The 18,660-nt window shown below is 45.1% G+C and overlaps 1 protein-coding gene across 1 annotated transcript in view; it reads left to right on the top strand.

Moving 5' to 3' along the window:
• rerg (RAS-like, estrogen-regulated, growth inhibitor) overlaps window positions 1–18,267 on the top strand; it is an 81,464-nt gene extending 63,197 nt beyond the window's left edge. Inside the window, exons 4-5 of the mRNA XM_012867762.3 lie at window positions 3,389–3,462; window positions 16,438–18,267. Coding sequence (XP_012723216.1) covers window positions 3,389–3,462; window positions 16,438–16,848 — 485 coding nt within the window. The 3' untranslated portion in view covers window positions 16,849–18,267. The remainder of the gene's footprint in view (window positions 1–3,388; window positions 3,463–16,437) is intronic.
• Window positions 18,268–18,660: the final 393 nt, after the last annotated feature.

Genomic DNA, 18,660 nt, shown 5'->3' with positions numbered 1-18,660 from the left:
TGTAAAAACTTGCAGTTTTGGTAAAAGGTTGCTTGAATAAAAGGTTGAGTTTTAATTCAGTGCTTGTGTTTTCTTTATCTACAAATAGGTCGCTAAGCAAGAGCATAAAATGGCCAGGGCTGCACTTAAAGTATATGTTTTGAATTGGTTGCTGATTTTCGATATCGATCAATATGATTTCAATTTTATCAATGTGCTTTTTTTTTTATACCGTCCAGGCCTACTTTGCTACATCTAAGTGATTTCAGTTTGCCACGGACCATTAAATAGGTTATTCAAGCGACAGCGAGGGGTTATACTGTCTGATGAATTTATATTATGTTTCAGAGTGAAAAATGCATCAGGGTAATATTGTGAGTCCAGTGTGCGGGCCTCAAATTAACGGATGTAAAAAAAGGAAGACATAATGATACTGGTACGGGTATCTTACAGAGCCCATCCCTTGATCTGTGCTGACGGTGTGTTCTCGCCTGGCACCAGCAAACATCACAGTACACAAATGCTACAAGGTGTTCAACTGGGTCTCATTTAAAGTATCAAAGTGGGGAACAGCTGCCACCATGAACGCAGATGGCCACAATATTAAAATTGTTATTGCTCTCTGAACGTCCTCCGGCAGAGTTTAATCTCCTGGCATACAGAAGGGAATCTGTGCTGCCTCTGCTCTGTTTTGACATCACTACAGCAGCTGTGTCCTGCATTATGCCGTGTCTCAAAGTTCAGGAGGAATTTTTGGATGAGCAGTTGGGAAAAGAGAGCACCATGATCCATCTGCGAGCTGAGGATCATTTGAAGCATCAGAGAGGATGTGTTGGAGAACTTGATCAACAACTTGGACTGTGTGCCGTTTTGTTAAATGGAACCTGGAGTTCCACTTTGTCTTGTGTGTATCCCGCTGTGAGAAAACATCTCACTCAGTTCCAAGACTCAAAAGCCATTCTTTTTTTTTTTGGGGGGATTTTTTGCGGCATCTAGTGGCTCGCTTGTTATTGATAGTAGACTGACAGGAAAGGGGCAGAAGAAGGGGAGAGACATGCGGCAAAGGACCGCGGGTCGGATTCAAACCCGGGTCGTCCACGTCGAGGACTAAAGGCCTCCAAACATGGGTCGCACTTCCCGCTACGTCACGAGCGCGCCCCATCAGAAGCCATTCTAAGGCAGTCAAATCATGAAAAGCACTGAAATGAGCCACCGAAGCAGTGGGCGGTGGAGAGGGATGTAATGGCTGCTCCCGGAACAGTTTGCTGTCCCATCAGGAGCAGCGTGACACTCGTGCTCGCAGCCATGCAGCTGTACACGCTACTTCCCCTGGCTCGCAGTGGCATTTCATTTACGTCACAGGGACCCAGTTTGCCCCCGCAAGAGGCAACATTACAAACAAGGAAGGTAGAACACCATGTCTGAACACAGAATGTGTTGATTCCTGAAGCAGATGAGCTACTACAGCAGAAGACCACACTGAGTGCTGCTCCTGTTAGCTCAGCACAGGCAACTTGTCACACTTTGTGACAAGTTGTGACAGCCTTCCTTGGTGTTGTTCCTGTCCATCTTTTTATGGCCAGCTTACCCACATTCCTATTGTTATCTAGCTATGTAATGCAACATGTCAGATTTCTTTGGTTGAAAATGTTTCTATAACTCAGTCATGTCCATTTAAAATAGTCTATAGTCATCGTCTTATTCTTCTTCTTCCTCTTATCCGGGGTCGGGTCGCGGGGGTAGCAGCTTCAGTAAGGGAGGCCCAGACGTCCCTCTCCCCGGCCACTTGGGCCAGCTCCTCAGGAGGAATCCCAAGGCGTCCCCAGGCCAGCCAGGAGACATAGTCCCTCCAGCGTGTCCTGGGTCTTCCCCTGGGCCTCCTCCCGGTGGGACGTGCCCGGAACACCTCACCAGGGAGGCCTCCAGGAGGCATCCTGACCAGATGCCCGAGCCACCTCAACTGGCTCCTCTCGACGCGGAGGAGCAGCGGCTCTACTCTGAGTCCTCCCCGGATGACTGAGCTCCTCACCCTATCTCTAAGGGAGAGCCCAGACACACTACGGAGAAAACTCATTTCAGCCGCTTGTATCCGGGATCTCGTTCTTTCGGTCACGACCCAAAACTCATGACCATAGATGGAGGTAGGAATGTTGATTGACCGGTAAATCGAGAGCTTCGCTTTTTGGCTCAGCTCTCTCTTCACCATGACAGACCGGTACAGCGCCCGCTTCACTGCAGGCACATCACCAATCCGCCTGTCGATCTCTCACTCCATTTGTCCCTAATTCATGAACAAGACTCCAAGATACTTAAAGTCCTCCACTTGGGGCAGGACATCTTCCCCTATAGTCCCCTATATTCTATAGTCATATTTTTTTGTTAACCTGAACTGCAATCTTTAAATTATTAAGGTCTGTTCATAGTCCTTTGGGGTTAAAGAATAAGAAAATCCTTTATTTTAAATAATATTTGATGATGTTTTTTTTTATTCAACAGCTTTTTAAGAAAAATGCCCTGCTTCTTCCCTGTGCATGTGTACCTTTTGTTCCTTTCGGACACATCTCTTGGTCTTTCTTTAAGAATGTTACAAACTTCATTTGACTATGAAGGGATTAAAATTCAGTTTCATAGTGTAAACGTTGTTAAAATGATCCCAAGTGTAGGGTGAAAATACCAGCTGTCTCTTCTCCCACCTCATGAACGATAAAGTCTGCTCTGGTGAAATCCCATTAAATTGTCTTACAGTTACATCTTCTCATGGACATAGTTGAGACTAGTAAAAGTCATGACTTTTAATTCCCTGAGCCTCTTGTCTCCCACTCTCAGCCACCCAGCGAGACCTTTATCAGCTCTGCTTTCCAGTTACTGTTCAGCATAAACTGCTCTCTGTTTTGGACACATAAATTGGAATCACACATTTTAAAACCCAACCTGTGTAAATTACATTTCTGTGAAAATAAGTTCTGAGAAAAGAAAACTATTCACGGGTCTGGAGGTAACTGGGCCTTTATGTGAATATTTATAGGTAATTCTTTTTTGTTAAGGTTACCTCTTCACATCTAGCCAGGAGAGCTTGGTTAGCTTTTCTCTTTTTTATTTGAAAATGGCTTCTTCTAGGTTATCTTTAAATGTGGCCAAAAAAAGCAAAAACCATAGAAATTGTAAAGGGGGAGATCGTTTTTCACAGCACTGTGTCCTTGTCAGTACAGGTACATGTGGAAAACTGTTTCCCTCCACTTCAACAGTGATGATAAATTCCTTTTCCTCAGTGAATTCATCAAGTTAAAAATGCAATAGGACGCGTTTCCCTCCCACGTTAGGATTTGTCATCATCGTCTATTGATGAGTCAGAACTGAACAGAATTTTTTTTAAGAGGATTTTGTCTTGTTTCCTTTTTGTGGCCTACAGAATCAACGTATCGTCATCAAGCCAACATTGACGATGAAGTTGTCACCATGGAGATCCTGGACACGGCAGGCCAGGTGGGATAAGTGATCAGCTGAATGCTGAAATACAGAACAGGGTGATGTAACTTGAGGATTATTTTCACCCTGCATGTTTTGTACCCCGATAGAGGCAATTTTAACAGTTTTCACTGCGTTGATTTGAAGAGAAATTCTAAAGGAAACCAAATTTGAAAAGAAAACAATCTCTTGTCTAAAGCTAAGAGCATCTGACCCCTTATTAACTTTGACTGCAATAATGGCTGATTGGATAATTGCTCCAGCATCCTCTCCAATCAAATCCATTCACTGACATGATTGAAACTGCGGCCCCGGGGTCAGAACGACGCAGATTAGCCCAGCGTGACACTGTTCAGATGTTTTTATGCAGGCATGAATGCCCTCTTCATTTTGGGCTTTTTTTTAATGTATTTGAACATATTTTACCTGTGTTCACTAATTACACAACATACCACTACAGCGAGTTAAAAATAAGAATTAGTTGCACATGTAAGGATGTACTGAGGAGTTTTCCTATTGTATGCATGTCGAATATTACACATATAGGCTACAACATTAACAACATCCCACTAATATTTGGATCTATGTCACTTAGCAGATTGGACCTGGAACAGATTTTAATGTTTGCTCGTGCATGCGTATCACATATATGATTAATATGCTTGACATAAATGGTAAGGTGCATTAACATTTGTTGGTTTCTTGCCACAGAAGCTAAAACATTGTCTACATATTTTAAATAAGTTTCAGATTTGGGCCTTGGAGAGGCCGTTCTAAAAATGTAATCTTCCTCACCTTCATCTGTCACAAAACCAGTTCTCATGTTTTTGGGATTATTGTCGGAGCACCCAGTTATGTTCAGCTGTCACCCTCAGATTAAAGGAAATTGGTCTGGATGTTCTAAACCAACCCAGGGACCACCAAGGCTCAAATTGGTCATGGGCTGGAAACAGCTTCCAAACTAGTGTCAGTATATTTGATGGACTTAAAGTGACAGTTTCATAACTGAGAAGATTATACAGTACCGACTGTCAGTTACGGTGGGGGCAGCATGATGCTGAGGGTCTGTTCAGCTGACAATGGTGCGTTGTGCTGTGTGGATGGATTAACGAAGGGGAACCGCCAAATTCTTAAATAAATAATTTAGACAATAAAAAGTTTTGAATTTTAATTTTAAAACAACAAGTTTTTTTCCTAATAAGGTTTAATTGTATGTGAGTAAAGGTGGCTGAAAAGAAATGCATGCCACATATTCAGAAATCTTCTAAAACGATGTGCCATTTTCCTTCCAACACATAATTCTGTTCTACTTTGTGTTTATCACATAAAATCTTTCTGACATATATTAGCGTTTATCAAAAAGTTAGGGTAAAACAAAAAAACATTTCTGAGGCATGAGTGTATGGAAGCCATGAGAGGACATGTTTCAATGACACGATGTGGACTAAATCACGTTTTAAGGTGAATATTTACGTTTAGTCTAACTGTGTAAACTCCACGTGTGTCTAATATTTGTAAAAGTGTCCTCAAGTGCTCTGTAGGGCTTACTTGGAGAGAAGCGACAGTATTTAGAAGAAGTGTTAGTTGGATGTGAGAGTGAAGGGTTCTTCAGGGTGGTAATTTCCTGCAGCCCAGCAGGAGTGTTGCCATGCTCAGACCGTGAGGTAGAGCTTGCGTAAGTCCTTAGGCAGAAGATAAATATGCTGCAGTGCTGCGTAGGTGTTCTGCTGGAGGCTGATTTCCCCTGCGACACTTCAGCCCAGTCATCTCTCTCTCATTACACCGAGGGCTATTTTCAGCTGGCATTAGGATGAGGCCTGAATGTTTGCAGACTAAATCACGCTGGATGTCAGGCCTCTCCCCGCTCTGGTCGTAACAAAGCACTGCGCAGGTGGATTCCTCCTGAAACATCATAAATTCCAGGTTCAAAAGTGGGTCAGGTACACGAGTTGTACTTTAAAGGAATGGGTACAGATGCTTGCAACTATTAACATTCCTAAAATGGCTCCAGAAGTAATTTATGGAATAAAACAAGTTTTGCGTTCTTGAAACGTTGGATTATTAAAATCTGGTTACACATTACAGATTATTTGTCCCATTACAGATTTCTTTTGGTTCTGTTACATGTTTCACTTACATGTTTAAGATCACCAAAAAATTTGAGTAAATCTAAAATAGCATGTTTTTACTATGATTTCTATCTAAACCAGCATGCTCTTATGTGAAATATAATGACCCTCTGTGCTTAATAATTCATTTTCAAAACACATTTTATTTATTTCACCTTTTTCACCACAACCATTACTATCAGACATGTGAAATCAATATATTTTTTAATACAACCTGTCTGACAACATGACGTAGCCTAACTCTCTAAAAGCAACACATTAAGACCCGATCTAAAAACATTTAAGAACAAATAAGAAAAAATCTCAACATCTACAGTGTCTGTCTGGAAAGCATTTAAAATACATTTCTAACGTTTTGTGACAATTATCTACAATGGGAGAAATCATAGAGCATGGGTGAACCTTCACAGGAGTGGCCAGCCTACAAAATGTACTCCCAAATATGCATCAGAGATTCAATCAGGAGGTCCAAGAAGAACCCTGTTAAAAGTCAGTGTTCATGATTCCACCATAAGAAAGAGACTGGGCAAAAATAGCACCCATGGGGAAGTTCCCAGGTGAAAATTATGGCTTTCTACAGAGGCAAGACACACATTTGCCGACAAACCTCTTCATAGTACCCAAGATGTTTGGGAAAGCGTTCTGCTGACAGATGGGACAAAAGTGAAACATTTTGGAAGGTGTGCGTCCCTTTACATTTAGCATAAAGCTAACACAACATTTGTGAAAAAGAACACCATACCTGCAGTCAAACAGGGTGGTTGTAGTGTAGTGGTCATTGGCTTCTTTGGGATCTGATGAAACTCTGAATTCTGATCTCTTTCAGAGATTCCTAAAGGAGAACCTACAGCCAATCAGTTTTTGACCTGTAGGTCAAACACACTTGATTATGCAGCTGTACAATGATCTGAAGAACATCAGAAAATCCACCTTTGACTATGTAAAAAACAAGACAAAGGCTATGAAGTCAGTGGTGGAACCAGGCAACAGGGGGGCAAGGCTGTCTCGGAAAAGGGCTGAAAAAAGAAGTTTTTTTTTCAACCCTCTTCACTGCCTATGGATAGCTAATCTTGTTGATTTAACTTTTCTTTCCGCCCTTTTCCTGACTTCACATTCCCTATTTGTCACGCTTACCACCACAGTTCCAGCACTTTTACTGCACATCATCTTCACGTTCTGCAAATTTATAATCAGCACCACATTTGGGAAACCTCTGGCTTCCTTTTCAGGCCGCAGCTATTTGCCCATATCTTTGACATCTTCAATTCTAGAAACTGTTATGATCGTGAATCAGGCAAACCCAGTATTCAAGCCAAACAAGTGAGGTTAAGGCAAAAAACAGGATTTTAATAATGAAAACAGGGACAGGCGGGCTCAATAGTCAAAAGGGCAGTCCAAAATCCGGTACACAAAAGGCAGTCCAAAATAGGCAGAGGTACAGACAGGGCAAAGCAAGCTCGGATAACCATGGGACAGAAACTAGTCGGTAAACCGGTAAATCAGTCAGACAGGGCAGGAAAAACAGATCAGGGAACAGGCTGGCTCAGAATCAAAGGCAATCGGGTTTGCATCAACAGGTCACACAAGAAAAGAACGCTGGAACAAAACTCACCGTGGCTCGTTAATGATCTGGCAGAGAACTGAAGACCGAGGCAGAACTATATAGTGGAGTGAGCAGGTGAACGGGAGTGAAGACTAATTACAAGTGACAGGTGGAAACTGAACTGAACTGATTGGCTAGTGACTGGAGGTTGACAGGTGAGCAGATCTGATAGGCTGGTAACTGGTGTTTGGGGAGTGACAGATAAACAGATTGAGTGAGCTGGCAGATTGCTGGGAAGAGACAGAACTGAACTGGAAACATAAATAAAATCAAACTACAATAATATCTAACCTATTCCATAAACCAAAACTAATACAGAACCTAAACCTAAGACTAAACACAACACACACAAGCTATAATAGAAACCAAACAAGAAAGAGCCCAAAACCAAAACTGATTTTAAAGACCGGAGAGATAACTAATACATCAAAATTAACAAACAGCTGAAACAAAACCCAAATCCTGACAGAGCCCCTCCCTTAAGGACGGATACCAGACGTCCTTAAACAAGACAAATGATAAACAAAAACAGACTAGACCGGGCGGGTGGAGGGAGGTGCAGGACGGAGGGCTAGAATCAAATAAATGTCCAAATATAAACTCAAACAAAACAAGACGAGTCAAGTTCTCAGGCGGGCGTCCAGGAGGACGGCCCCGACGAGTCAGGTTCTCAGGCGGTCGTCCAGGAGGACGGCCCCGACGAGTCAGGTTCTCAGGCGGTCGTCCAGGAGGACGGCCCCGACGAGTCAGGTTTTCAGGCGGGCGTCCAGCAGGACGGCCCCGACGAGTCAGGTTCTCAGGCGGGCGTCGAGGAGGACGGCCTCGGCGTGTCAGGTTGTCCGGCGGACGTCCCGAAGGACGGCCTCGGTGTGTCAGGTTGTTCGGCGGACGTCCCGAAGGACGGCCTCGGCGTGTCAGGTTGTCCGGCGGACGTCCCGAAGGACGGTCTCGGCGTGTCAGGTTGTCCGGCGGACGTCCCGAAGGACGGTCTCGGCGTGTCAGGTTCTCCGGCGGACGTCCTCGGCGTGTCAGGTTCTCCGGCGGACGTCCTAGGCGTGTCAGGTTCTCCGGCGGACGTCCTAGGCGTGTCAGGTTCTCCGGCGGACGTCCTAGGCGTGTCAGGTTCTCCGGCGGACGTCCCGGCGGACGACCCCTGTGAGACAGGTAATCCGGCGGGTGTCCTGTAGGACGGCCCCGGTTAGCAAAGATGTCCGGCGGCCGGTGGCGGAGCAGGTCTCTCATAGGCCGGCGGCGGAGCAGGTCTCTCATAGGCCGGCGGCGGAGCAGGTCTCTCATAGGCCGGCGGCAGAGCAGGTCTCTCATAGGCCGGCGGCGGAGCAGGTCTCTCATAGGCCGGCGGCGGAGCAGGTCTCTCGGAGACCGCCGGCAGAGCAGCAACCTCGGGGACCGTCGGTAGAACAGGACCCTCAGGAACCGACGTCTGGAGAGAGAGAGAACAGAACCTGCCGCCGGACTAAAGGCTGGAGACAGCGCCGGACTAAGAGCTAGAAGAGAGGCCTGGCTAAAGAGTTCAGGAGGCGTCTGGCTACAGAGTTCAGGAGGCGCCTGGCTACAGAGTTCAGGAGGCGCCTGGCTACAGAGTTCAGGAGGAGCCTGGCTACAGAGTTCAGGAGGAGCCTGGCTACAGAGTTCAGGAGGAGCCTGGCTACAGGCTTCAGGTTCAGTCGGCCCCTGGCTACTGGCTTCAGGTTCAGTCGGCCCCTGGCTACTGGCTTCAGGTTCAGACGGCCCCTGGCTACTGGCTTCAGATTCAGACGGCCCCTGGCTACAGGCTTCAGGTTCAGACGGCCCCTGGCTACAGGCTTCAGGTTCAGACGGCCCCTGGCTACAGGCTACAGGTTCAGACGGCCCCTGGCTACAGGCTACAGGTTCAGACGGGACCTGGCTACAGGCTACAGGTTCAGACGGGACCTGGCTACAGGCTACAGGTTCAGACGGGACCTGGCTACAGGCTACAGGTTCAGACGGGACCTGGCTACAGGCTACAGGTTCAGACGGGACCTGGCTACAGGCTACAGGTTCAGACGGGACCTGGCTACAGGCTACAGGTTCAGACGGGACCTGGCTACAGGCTACAGGTTCAGACGGGGCCTGGCTACAGGCGTCAGATGCTCCCAGACCCTTTAACACCCAGAACCTCATCAGTAACCCTTCCAGAACCTCCGACAAAGACAGTTTGGTCAGCCACTTGGGAAATTGGCTGTCAAGCCAAAGATGAGGGGGTAAGAGCTTCAGAAGAGGTCCAGGGGCCTCTAAGTCTCCATGGGGCTCTGGGTGCTTGTCTTCTCGGCGAGGCCCCCGACGGAGCTTGTCGTTCGGGCGAGAGCCACGGCGCCGCTTGCCGTCTGGGCGAGGGCCACGGCGCCGCTTGCCGTCTGGGCGAGGGCCACGGCGCCGCTTGCCGTCTGGGCGAGGGCCACGGCGCCGCTTGTCGTCTGGGCGAGGGCCACGGCGCCGCTTGTCGTCTGGGCGAGGGCCACGGCGCCCAGTGTCCCGATGAGCCCCCGAGTTGCGGCCTGAAAGAGGGCTTGTCTGAACCCCCTCATCGTGGGCCAGTGGTAGACCCTCCTGGGTTCCCACGTCGCAGACTGGCGGCGGACCCTCCTGGGTTCCCACGTCGCAGACTGGCGGCGGACCCTCCTGGGTTCCCACGTCGCAGACTGGCGGCGGGCCCTCCTGGGTTCCCACGTCGCGGGCTGGCGGCGGACCCTCCTGGGTTGCAGCGTCTCGGGCCGGCTGCGGACCCTCCTGGGTTGCAGCGTCTCGGGCCGGCTGCGGACCCTCCTGGGTTGCAGCGTCTCGGGCCGGCTGCGGACCCTCCTGGGTTGCAGCGTCTCCGGCCGGCTGCGGACCCTCCGGGGTTGCAGCGTCTCGGGCCGGCTGCGGACCCTCCGGGGTTGCAGCGTCTCGGGCCGGCTGCGGACCCTCCGGGGTTGCAGCGTCTCGGGCCGGCTGCGGACCCTCCGGGGTTGCAGCGTCTCGGGCCGGCTGCGGACCCTCCGGGGTTGCAGCGTCTCGGGCCGGCTGCGGACCCTCCGGGGTTGCAGCGTCTCGGGCCGGCTGCGGAGCCTCCGGGGTTGCAGCGTCTTGGGCCGGCTGCGGAGCCTCCGGGGTTGCAACGTCTTGGGCCGGCTGCGGAGCCTCCGGGGTTGCAGCGTCTTGGGCCGGCTGCGGACCCTCCGGGGTTGCAGCGTCTTGGGCCGGCTGCGCAGACAGTGCTGCCTTATAGCTGCCGGAGGCCGGCACTGGAGCTGAGGTAGGAGGCGGGTCCTCTGGGACAGGTGCAGGTGCCGGGGCGTCGGCTGGACCCTTGGGGACAGGATTGAGTCCACTATAGAAACCCTGGAGAGCCGCTCTATAGTGCCCCTCGACCTCCTTTAATTTTGCCTCCAGCTCCTCTGAATACTGGCAGAAAAGAGCCTCCCTAAGGTCTTTAATAATAGGGGCAAAAGCTCTTAACTGGTCCTCCAGAGCCAGATCCTCAGCATCACGGGCGCCACCAGGAGGCGCTGTGGGCTGCTCAGCTCTGGGGAGCACCGGACTCCGATCCACTGGGCAGGAAGTGGCAACGGACGGGCGCGGTACTGACTCGCCTGTCGGCCGAACAGAACGGGTGAAGGAGCGACCCACAGGTTTCCGTCCCCTCCTCCGACGGCGGGACGGCAGGACTTGCTGGAGGTTTGATCCTGTCGGTAGAGCCGGGATCGGCGGAGCCCACAGCGTTCCCTGCATCTCCTCCTCTGGAGGGAGAGAGAGAAAAAGATCCGGGCGAAGATCCCGCACCACCTCCGCTTCGACCTCCATAAACAAAGTTGGGTCTGGATAAAACCCATGGGCAGAGCCGACAGCGGTGTCGCTGGGTGAGTGATCCCCTCTATTCTGAGCAGAACCTGAATTAGTGACAAAAAGCCCTCCCAATCGTAAGCTCGGAGCAGGCAGCGGGTTACTGCTGCTGCGGCTGCTGGAGAGATGGCGTCTGGGACCGATACCAGGGGGACAGAACGCCAATCTGGACCCCTCCCAAGCCATAGCGTGTGGAGGGGAAAAAAAAAAAACCTCTAAAAACTTGTTGGGCGATAGGTTTTAGTTTGGCCAGATCATTCTGTTATGATCGTGAATCAGGCAAACCCAGTATTCAAGCCAAACAAGTGAGGTTAAGGCAAAAAACAGGATTTTAATAATGAAAACAGGGACAGGCGGGCTCAATAGTCAAAAGGGCAGTCCAAAATCCGGTACACAAAAGGCAGTCCAAAATAGGCAGAGGTACAGACAGGGCAAAGCAAGATCGGATAACCATGGGACAGAAACTAGTCGGTAAACCGGTAAATCAGTCAGACAGGGCAGGAAAAACAGATCAGGGAACAGGCTGGCTCAGAATCAAAGGCAATCGGGTTTGCATCAACAGGTCACACAAGAAAAGAACGCTGGAACAAAACTCACCGTGGCTCGTTAATGATCTGGCAGAGAACTGAAGACCGAGGCAGAACTATATAGTGGAGTGAGCAGGTGAACGGGAGTGAAGACTAATTACAAGTGACAGGTGGAAACTGAACTGAACTGATTGGCTAGTGACTGGAGGTTGACAGGTGAGCAGATCTGATAGGCTGGTAACTGGTGTTTGGGGAGTGACAGATAAACAGATTGAGTGAGCTGGCAGATTGCTGGGAAGAGACAGAACTGAACTGGAAACATAAATAAAATCAAACTACAATAATATCTAACCTATTCCATAAACCAAAACTAATACAGAACCTAAACCTAAGACTAAACACAACACACACAAGCTATAATAGAAACCAAACAAGAAAGAGCCCAAAACCAAAACTGATTTTAAAGACCGGAGAGATAACTAATACATCAAAATTAACAAACAGCTGAAACAAAACCCAAATCCTGACAGAAACAGCATAATCATTCTTCCTATTTAGATCACAAGCAACATTAGAGATGCATACCGCCACCTACTGTACATGAATGTGTAACTATAGCCGTCACCTACTATGTTCTATATATTAATTTTGTACTTTGTGAAAATCAGAACAATGCGTTATTTATAATCCTGCTTTCTACCCTTTCCCTCTGTTCCTAATATTCCATTTAGACTTTGTATCCTCTTCTTCATCCCTTCGTTCTTAGACGGTGGCAAAAAACTGGAGGTGTGCATTACCGCCACCATCTGGTTGGAGTGTGGTTCTTGACGGTTTTGTATCTCAAATGTGTGTATGTATGGAAGGAAATTTGTCTTTTTATTATTCAATCAAACAAAAAGTCATTTCAATCAAAATATGTGATCAAAACGAAAAAAGTTATCAAAATAAATATAAAAAATAAACCAATTTTTATAAAGATTTTTTAAACAGATTTCCGTCAATATATATGTATATACACATACTAATAAAATCTAATTCTATTAATACTTTTTATATTCATTTCTATGTTTGCTCTATAAATTAATTTGCAATGTGCCTATTTATGTTAAACTTTTATTTAATCTTTTAAAATTTTAGCCTAAATCGTCTTCCATGCTTACATTTCAGACACCAATATAACAAGTTCTACTGTTTCATCTTCCCTCAGTGGTCACAACTCCCTGTATTATACTTTTTAAGTATTATTAAGTATAGTTATCATTAGGTCCAGGATGCTCAAATCTTTCCTCTGTTTCCTGCCTTTTTAATCCTATAAAACCATCTTCCTGTTCTTCCACATCTTTTCTGCAATTCTTTCTTCAATTGTTGATTGTTACTTTGTTTGTTCTTCAATTTACTTTTATTTACTGTAAAGTTCTTCCTCTAGTTGGTTGGATTGCAACCATTTGTGTTACATAGCGCCAACTACTATACAGGAGTGACCTGGTATTGTGACATGGCAATCATCTGGGGGGGCACCTAGGGGGGGGCAATCAGAATTCAGGGGGTCCATTGCCCCCCCTCGCAAATTGAGATGCACTGGCATTAACTTAAAAAGGCATTTTTTTATGTTGGAAACCCTCAAATCTTGCCGAGTTTATGTAATCGGAGAAAGAATGGGCCAAAATTCCTTCACAGTAAAAAGTTCTTAGAATCTATTGTAAATGCTTGGTTGTAGTTTTGCCGCAGGCAGCAAAATCAGTCACTAGGTTTATTGGGCAATTACTGTATTGCATTGGGCCAGGTTGGTTTGGATAGCTTTTTGCTGTGATAAATGAAATCATATTTTTCTGCTTTTTAGTTTCATTCAGGTTCTCTTTCTATGACATTATTTTTTTTCATGATCTGAAGCATTGAGATATGACACAAAACCATAATGAAGAAATCTGTAGGGGGGGGGTGTGTGTGATATAACATGGTATAACCCATAAAATGAGTTATATTAACATTTATTTTTCCTTTGGAATTAATAAAGTACTTTTGAATTTGAACTGAATTTAAATATACTTGTCATGTGTTTGAGATTTTCGAGAGTAAACATAAAAAAAACTTCACTAAAATACTAGGGCTTTTTGATCAGGAAAGCTTTACTTAATTCAGAAATGCTTAAATGCCACAACATAATAAATCAAAAGCAAACTGTGAACTGCCACTTTAGTTTTGTACCTTTTTAAGATTTGCATATGAACTAACAACATGTATGACTCACATGGCAGGTAAGATCACTTACCTTTTCATGAAAATGACAACATAGGCAGGATAAAATGCAGCATTAAAGTACGTGGGCATGTAAATGGATGGAACTAAAAAATGCTTAGCGGTGGGAAGGATCAGCCAGAGGATTTTATGTAACAAATCCCTGGTTTTAAAATGTCACACACTAGATTTCCCCCTCTCACCCATTGACAGCTGGAGAACCAGCACCCCTTGGGACCCCAATAGGGATAAGCGTGTTAGATAATGGATGGATGGATGGATGGATGGATGGATGGATGGATGGATTTTCCCCTTCAGATCCAATTTTCCACCTTTCCTCTGACAGTCGTTACTTGTAAAATGTAGGCTGCCCGTAGGATTTAGGCTAAAGTTTATATACACCTATATGGCTTCTTTTCTAACATCTTGCCTGAGCTAACTGGTTAGCAATGTACCATTTAGCATGAATTATAGTTTTATTATTTATTATTATTATTTATTGCCCGAGCAAGAAATTACTTAATAAAACAATTACATACATTTCAAACATTTGGGACAGTTAATAATGTGACTGCATGTATTATGAAAATGATTACCAAAACAAATTAAGATATAGGCGAATCAGCATTCATAAAACAATAGAAAACATATAGATCAACATTAAGAAACTGGTGTTAAAGCTTGAAAATCATCAAAGGCTGCATGATAAGCTAATATCCTGTCAAATGTCTAGGTAAACCATCTCCAACTGGATGCAATTTGAAATACTGGAGAAAGAAAGAGCCCAATTATGCACATTTTTGGGGATAACATGAATTAAGCATCTAAAACAAACATCTAGATCTTAACAACTGGCTGTTCTAATAAAGAAGCTGTCCAAAGATCTCAGTTTCCATCCTGAGGATTAAGAATAAGAAGGTTTTCATAAACTGTTTTAATGTTCTTGGATTATGTTTCTTAAAGAAATGCTTTTGCTGGAAAGAGATGAGGTGGAGACATCAGCTATGCAAGTGGTGTCTGTGTCCCAAGAACATTTAATTGTTTATGTGGTGATTTAGGACCTCGGCAAGTTTGTTCTGCTCGGGTTCTGCTTGAAGGCCAAGACAAAGGAAAGAGAATTCTTGTTATATTAATGTTAGCAAGCTATTGTCCATCATTATCAGCCTGGCTCAGACCTTATATGTAAAATGGACTAAAAAAAGAGTAGATTTTAACAGAATTTAAGTTAAGCTTATATTTGTGCTAGAACTTTGTACTAGCTCACAGTATTGCCTCTAAAAATATGCACATTATTATTATTGTGCAATTTAATTTGCTGTAGATGGCGAGGTCCGCCGTCAGCAGCCCCCTATGAGACAATATTTTCAGTGGATGTCCCTGGTTTTCATGAGAAATCTGCTCACCTTACCATATTAAAGCAAGCCACTTCTTTACCTTTTAACATCTGTCAGTTGATCTGCAGTGTTAACATTGTCTTGTCATTAAACTAAACAAATTAAAAGAGATCCATGCGTCATTGTGTTCACTTTAGTTTCCCTTGCTTACCATTGTGAAAGCTTACAGATTTTTTGCTTTGCAACTGCTCACAAAACTATTTTAGCGGCCCAGGTCATGAAAAAAATAATCATTTAGAATTGTTACATTCAACAGAATAAAGACATACTGATGCAGAAACTTTAAAAGTGAGATATTTTTGTTGATGGTTGGCCCATCTGTGGGTTAGCGAGGCTAGCTGTTGCATTAGCAGGAGGAGCTAGTTTCTCTCTCTTACTGTGCAGTAGTCCGCTTTGCTGCGGCGCTAACTACCAGGTGGTTATGCCTGAGAGGAATGTCAGGAAAAGCACTTCTTTTAGTCCTGCTGTCCTGAAAAAGGCAGGCAGTGGCACACATCGCTAAATTCAAAAACCTAGGAGCAATCATAGACAACAGGCTGACCTTCCAGCCCAATCTCAACTGTGGATAAAAAGGCTTGACCGTGTCCCTTTTTCCTAACGAAGCATAAACGTGCTTTGAAGAAAAAAAAGCATTTAAAGCTAACAGTGAAGTTAACCTCCTTTAAGCTGCTTCCATCCAGTAGGAGACTGATTGTTCCCGCTAACAACAACAAACTGCTGTGAAAACTAATTTACCCCCTCAGCTGTGTTCGTTATAAACATGGTTACCTTAGACACACATTGATTGGGTCCCTGTTGTCTTTTTTACTGATACAATTATTTTAAGTATATCAAGCTGTTTTTTTTAGACATGCTTTTTTATCTATGTATGTTGTATGGGTTTAAAAACAAGCCTCCATCTCAATAGGCAATGCACAATATAGTTGTCTGTGAACAAAACCAGCAACTAAGAGAAGACCCTTGTTGATTTGGCTTTTGAACATTTTGTCAGCATATCTCGGGGCAACAAGCTAAACATATTAGTGTTGCAGTCCTGCTTCTGATAAACAAAAATCACAGCTGCATTAAGATTATGGGGTTATGATTATGGGGTTATGATTATGGTTTATAACAATGCCAGTTAAGTAGACACCTAAACTGCAATATTTGGATACAGGTGGTTAGCCTAGCTGAGGGGTATCTCGGCTAGCTGGCAATGTGTACCTTTACTGTAAACGGCATCTTCTCTTTCTTCTTCACAGGAGGACATCCAGCAGAAGGAAGGTCACATGCGTTGGGGTGACGGATTCATCATTGTCTATGACATCACGGATCGGGGAAGCTTCGAGGAGGTAGCCCCTCTTCGAACACTTCTAGAGGAGGTGAAGAAACCGAAGAACGTCCCTTTAGTACTGGTGGGCAACAAGTCGGACCTGGACCACATCCGTCAGGTCACCACGGAGGAAGGGGAACGACTGGCGGCTGAAATGGCATGTGCCTTCTATGAGTGCTCGGCCTGTGCCGACGAGGGCGGCGTCGTGGCCGAGGCCTTCCACGAGCTATGCAGGGAGGTGAGACGCCGCAAAGCTGTCCAGGGCAAGGCCCGGCGTCGCAGCTCCACCACGCACGTCAAACAAGCCATCAACAAGATGCTGACCAAGATAAGCAGCTAGGGAAGAGCATCGCTGACGTCTAGTGATGAAATGAAAATATGTATATTTTTTTCTCATGGAAATAATTGGGCCAATTTCTGGCTGCAAAGTGATTGACGTGTGACTGATTTATAGCAGGGTGTCCTTGTTCTCTGATTGATTTCCACACAAAAAAAAAAGCCAGCAGTGATATGAGTCGTCTATTTCCAGCCACTGCTGGGAAGTTCTTGACGTGTTCTTATTTAAACTTTAAGCTACTTCACAATAAAATAATTTAGTGCACAGAGACATGTTAACTTCTTAACATGACGCATCAGTTATACAATAAAGCTAGGCATGGCCTGGTATTAGATATTCCTGGTATGTGCAGAAATATGACAATTTTACAGAATTCACAAAAAAAAAATGGAACGAAAAAAAATGTATAATGAGAAAAAAAGTTTTACACTCAAAATGCAGAATTACCAGTTATACCTACTGTGAACAGTGCTACTTTAGTTAGAATTGGAAGAGGCACTTCTTTACCTTGCACACCATGACTCTCTGTGTCAGCTGAATTTCTCATTGTTGGAAATAAGAAGAGAAGTCCACCACCTGACGGACAGTGCAGAGAGTCATTCAGGGAAGCATCAGCCCTGTGTTACTAAACTCCAGAACTTCTCTAGAATCTCGTCAAGAGAACTTTGATCTGTAAAAATGGTGAGACGGAATCCTTTAGTGGTTTAAAGCTTGATATATCGAGACTTTTGGCTTTTATCTGTCATTATTCTCTCTTTAACTCCCTTTAAATTACTGTGTAAGCTGAGAGATCACTGAAACGGATGCATGCATGAAATCACATGTAACATGCATGGAATCTATGATCAAAAGTCACTTTATTGTAACCCATCTGTAGGGGATACATGTGATCTGCTTCAACCAACACGGGGGAACCGTTCTGTCAACAATGGTACAAAAAAACCCAACGACGTTAAGTTCAGAGGAGTGTTGCTTGATGAGGATGGACCCAGTGTTCTTCATCTGTGGCTTGCCTACTAAAAGGGGTAGAATGGTGTTGTCTCCACCTGGGAAACCAGCTTTCTATTAAAAATGGCTTAGTTCTATTAAAATCAGCTGTTCTGCATTGGATTCTCAGGCCCTCTGTGTTTGTCTGGGACACACCAAAACAGAGGTCCGGATCATGTTGGAGCTCATGACCGTAGGTTATTGTTGTTTTCTGTAAATATACAAAGGGAAGCAACGCTTCTAAGGATATCCTTCTGTTTATACTGCAAACAGTATCTATTATATAATACACAGCCCTAAGCACTGCTACAGTGAGGCCAAAGCTGTCCACAGTGGAAGATCCTGTAACTGTTTAAATGTAATGGTTGTTTGCTGTCTGATGATCATAAACAAACAGCCGTGCACTTGGAATTAAACGCTGATGTATCCAACCTGGTTATTGCAATACGAGTATGCATTTTTGGTCACCATAACGTCAATATATGACTGCCTGCATGGCCTTTAACAGAGCTAATTAGAAATGCACAGAGCACAGAAGTCACTGGTCACTGGTTGCCTACCTCTAAACTTGGCGATATAGATTTTTTGCTGATTGCAAATGCTTCTATACATTGTTTAAATAATTTTTATCTTACCTACCATGAATGTTCAATAATCATTTATGCTAGGATCAGAGGTCACACCATGTGAGAGCAGTCTCTCCATAGAACTTACGTTTTCATTTTTTTTAGAACTATCTTTTTTTTCTCTACCTCTAACCTTTGGCACCTCACTGATCCTGAGAAAGCAAATAGTCCTTCAGTAACAACTTTCTCACCAAAAAGTATT

The sequence above is a fragment of the Fundulus heteroclitus genome, chromosome 17, assembly GCF_011125445.2.
Source record: "Fundulus heteroclitus isolate FHET01 chromosome 17, MU-UCD_Fhet_4.1, whole genome shotgun sequence".
In the NCBI taxonomy this organism is placed as follows: Eukaryota; Metazoa; Chordata; class Actinopteri; order Cyprinodontiformes; family Fundulidae; genus Fundulus; species Fundulus heteroclitus.
The sequence above is the reverse complement of the archived record's forward strand: the minus strand, read 5'-3'. Positions and strand labels throughout refer to the sequence as shown.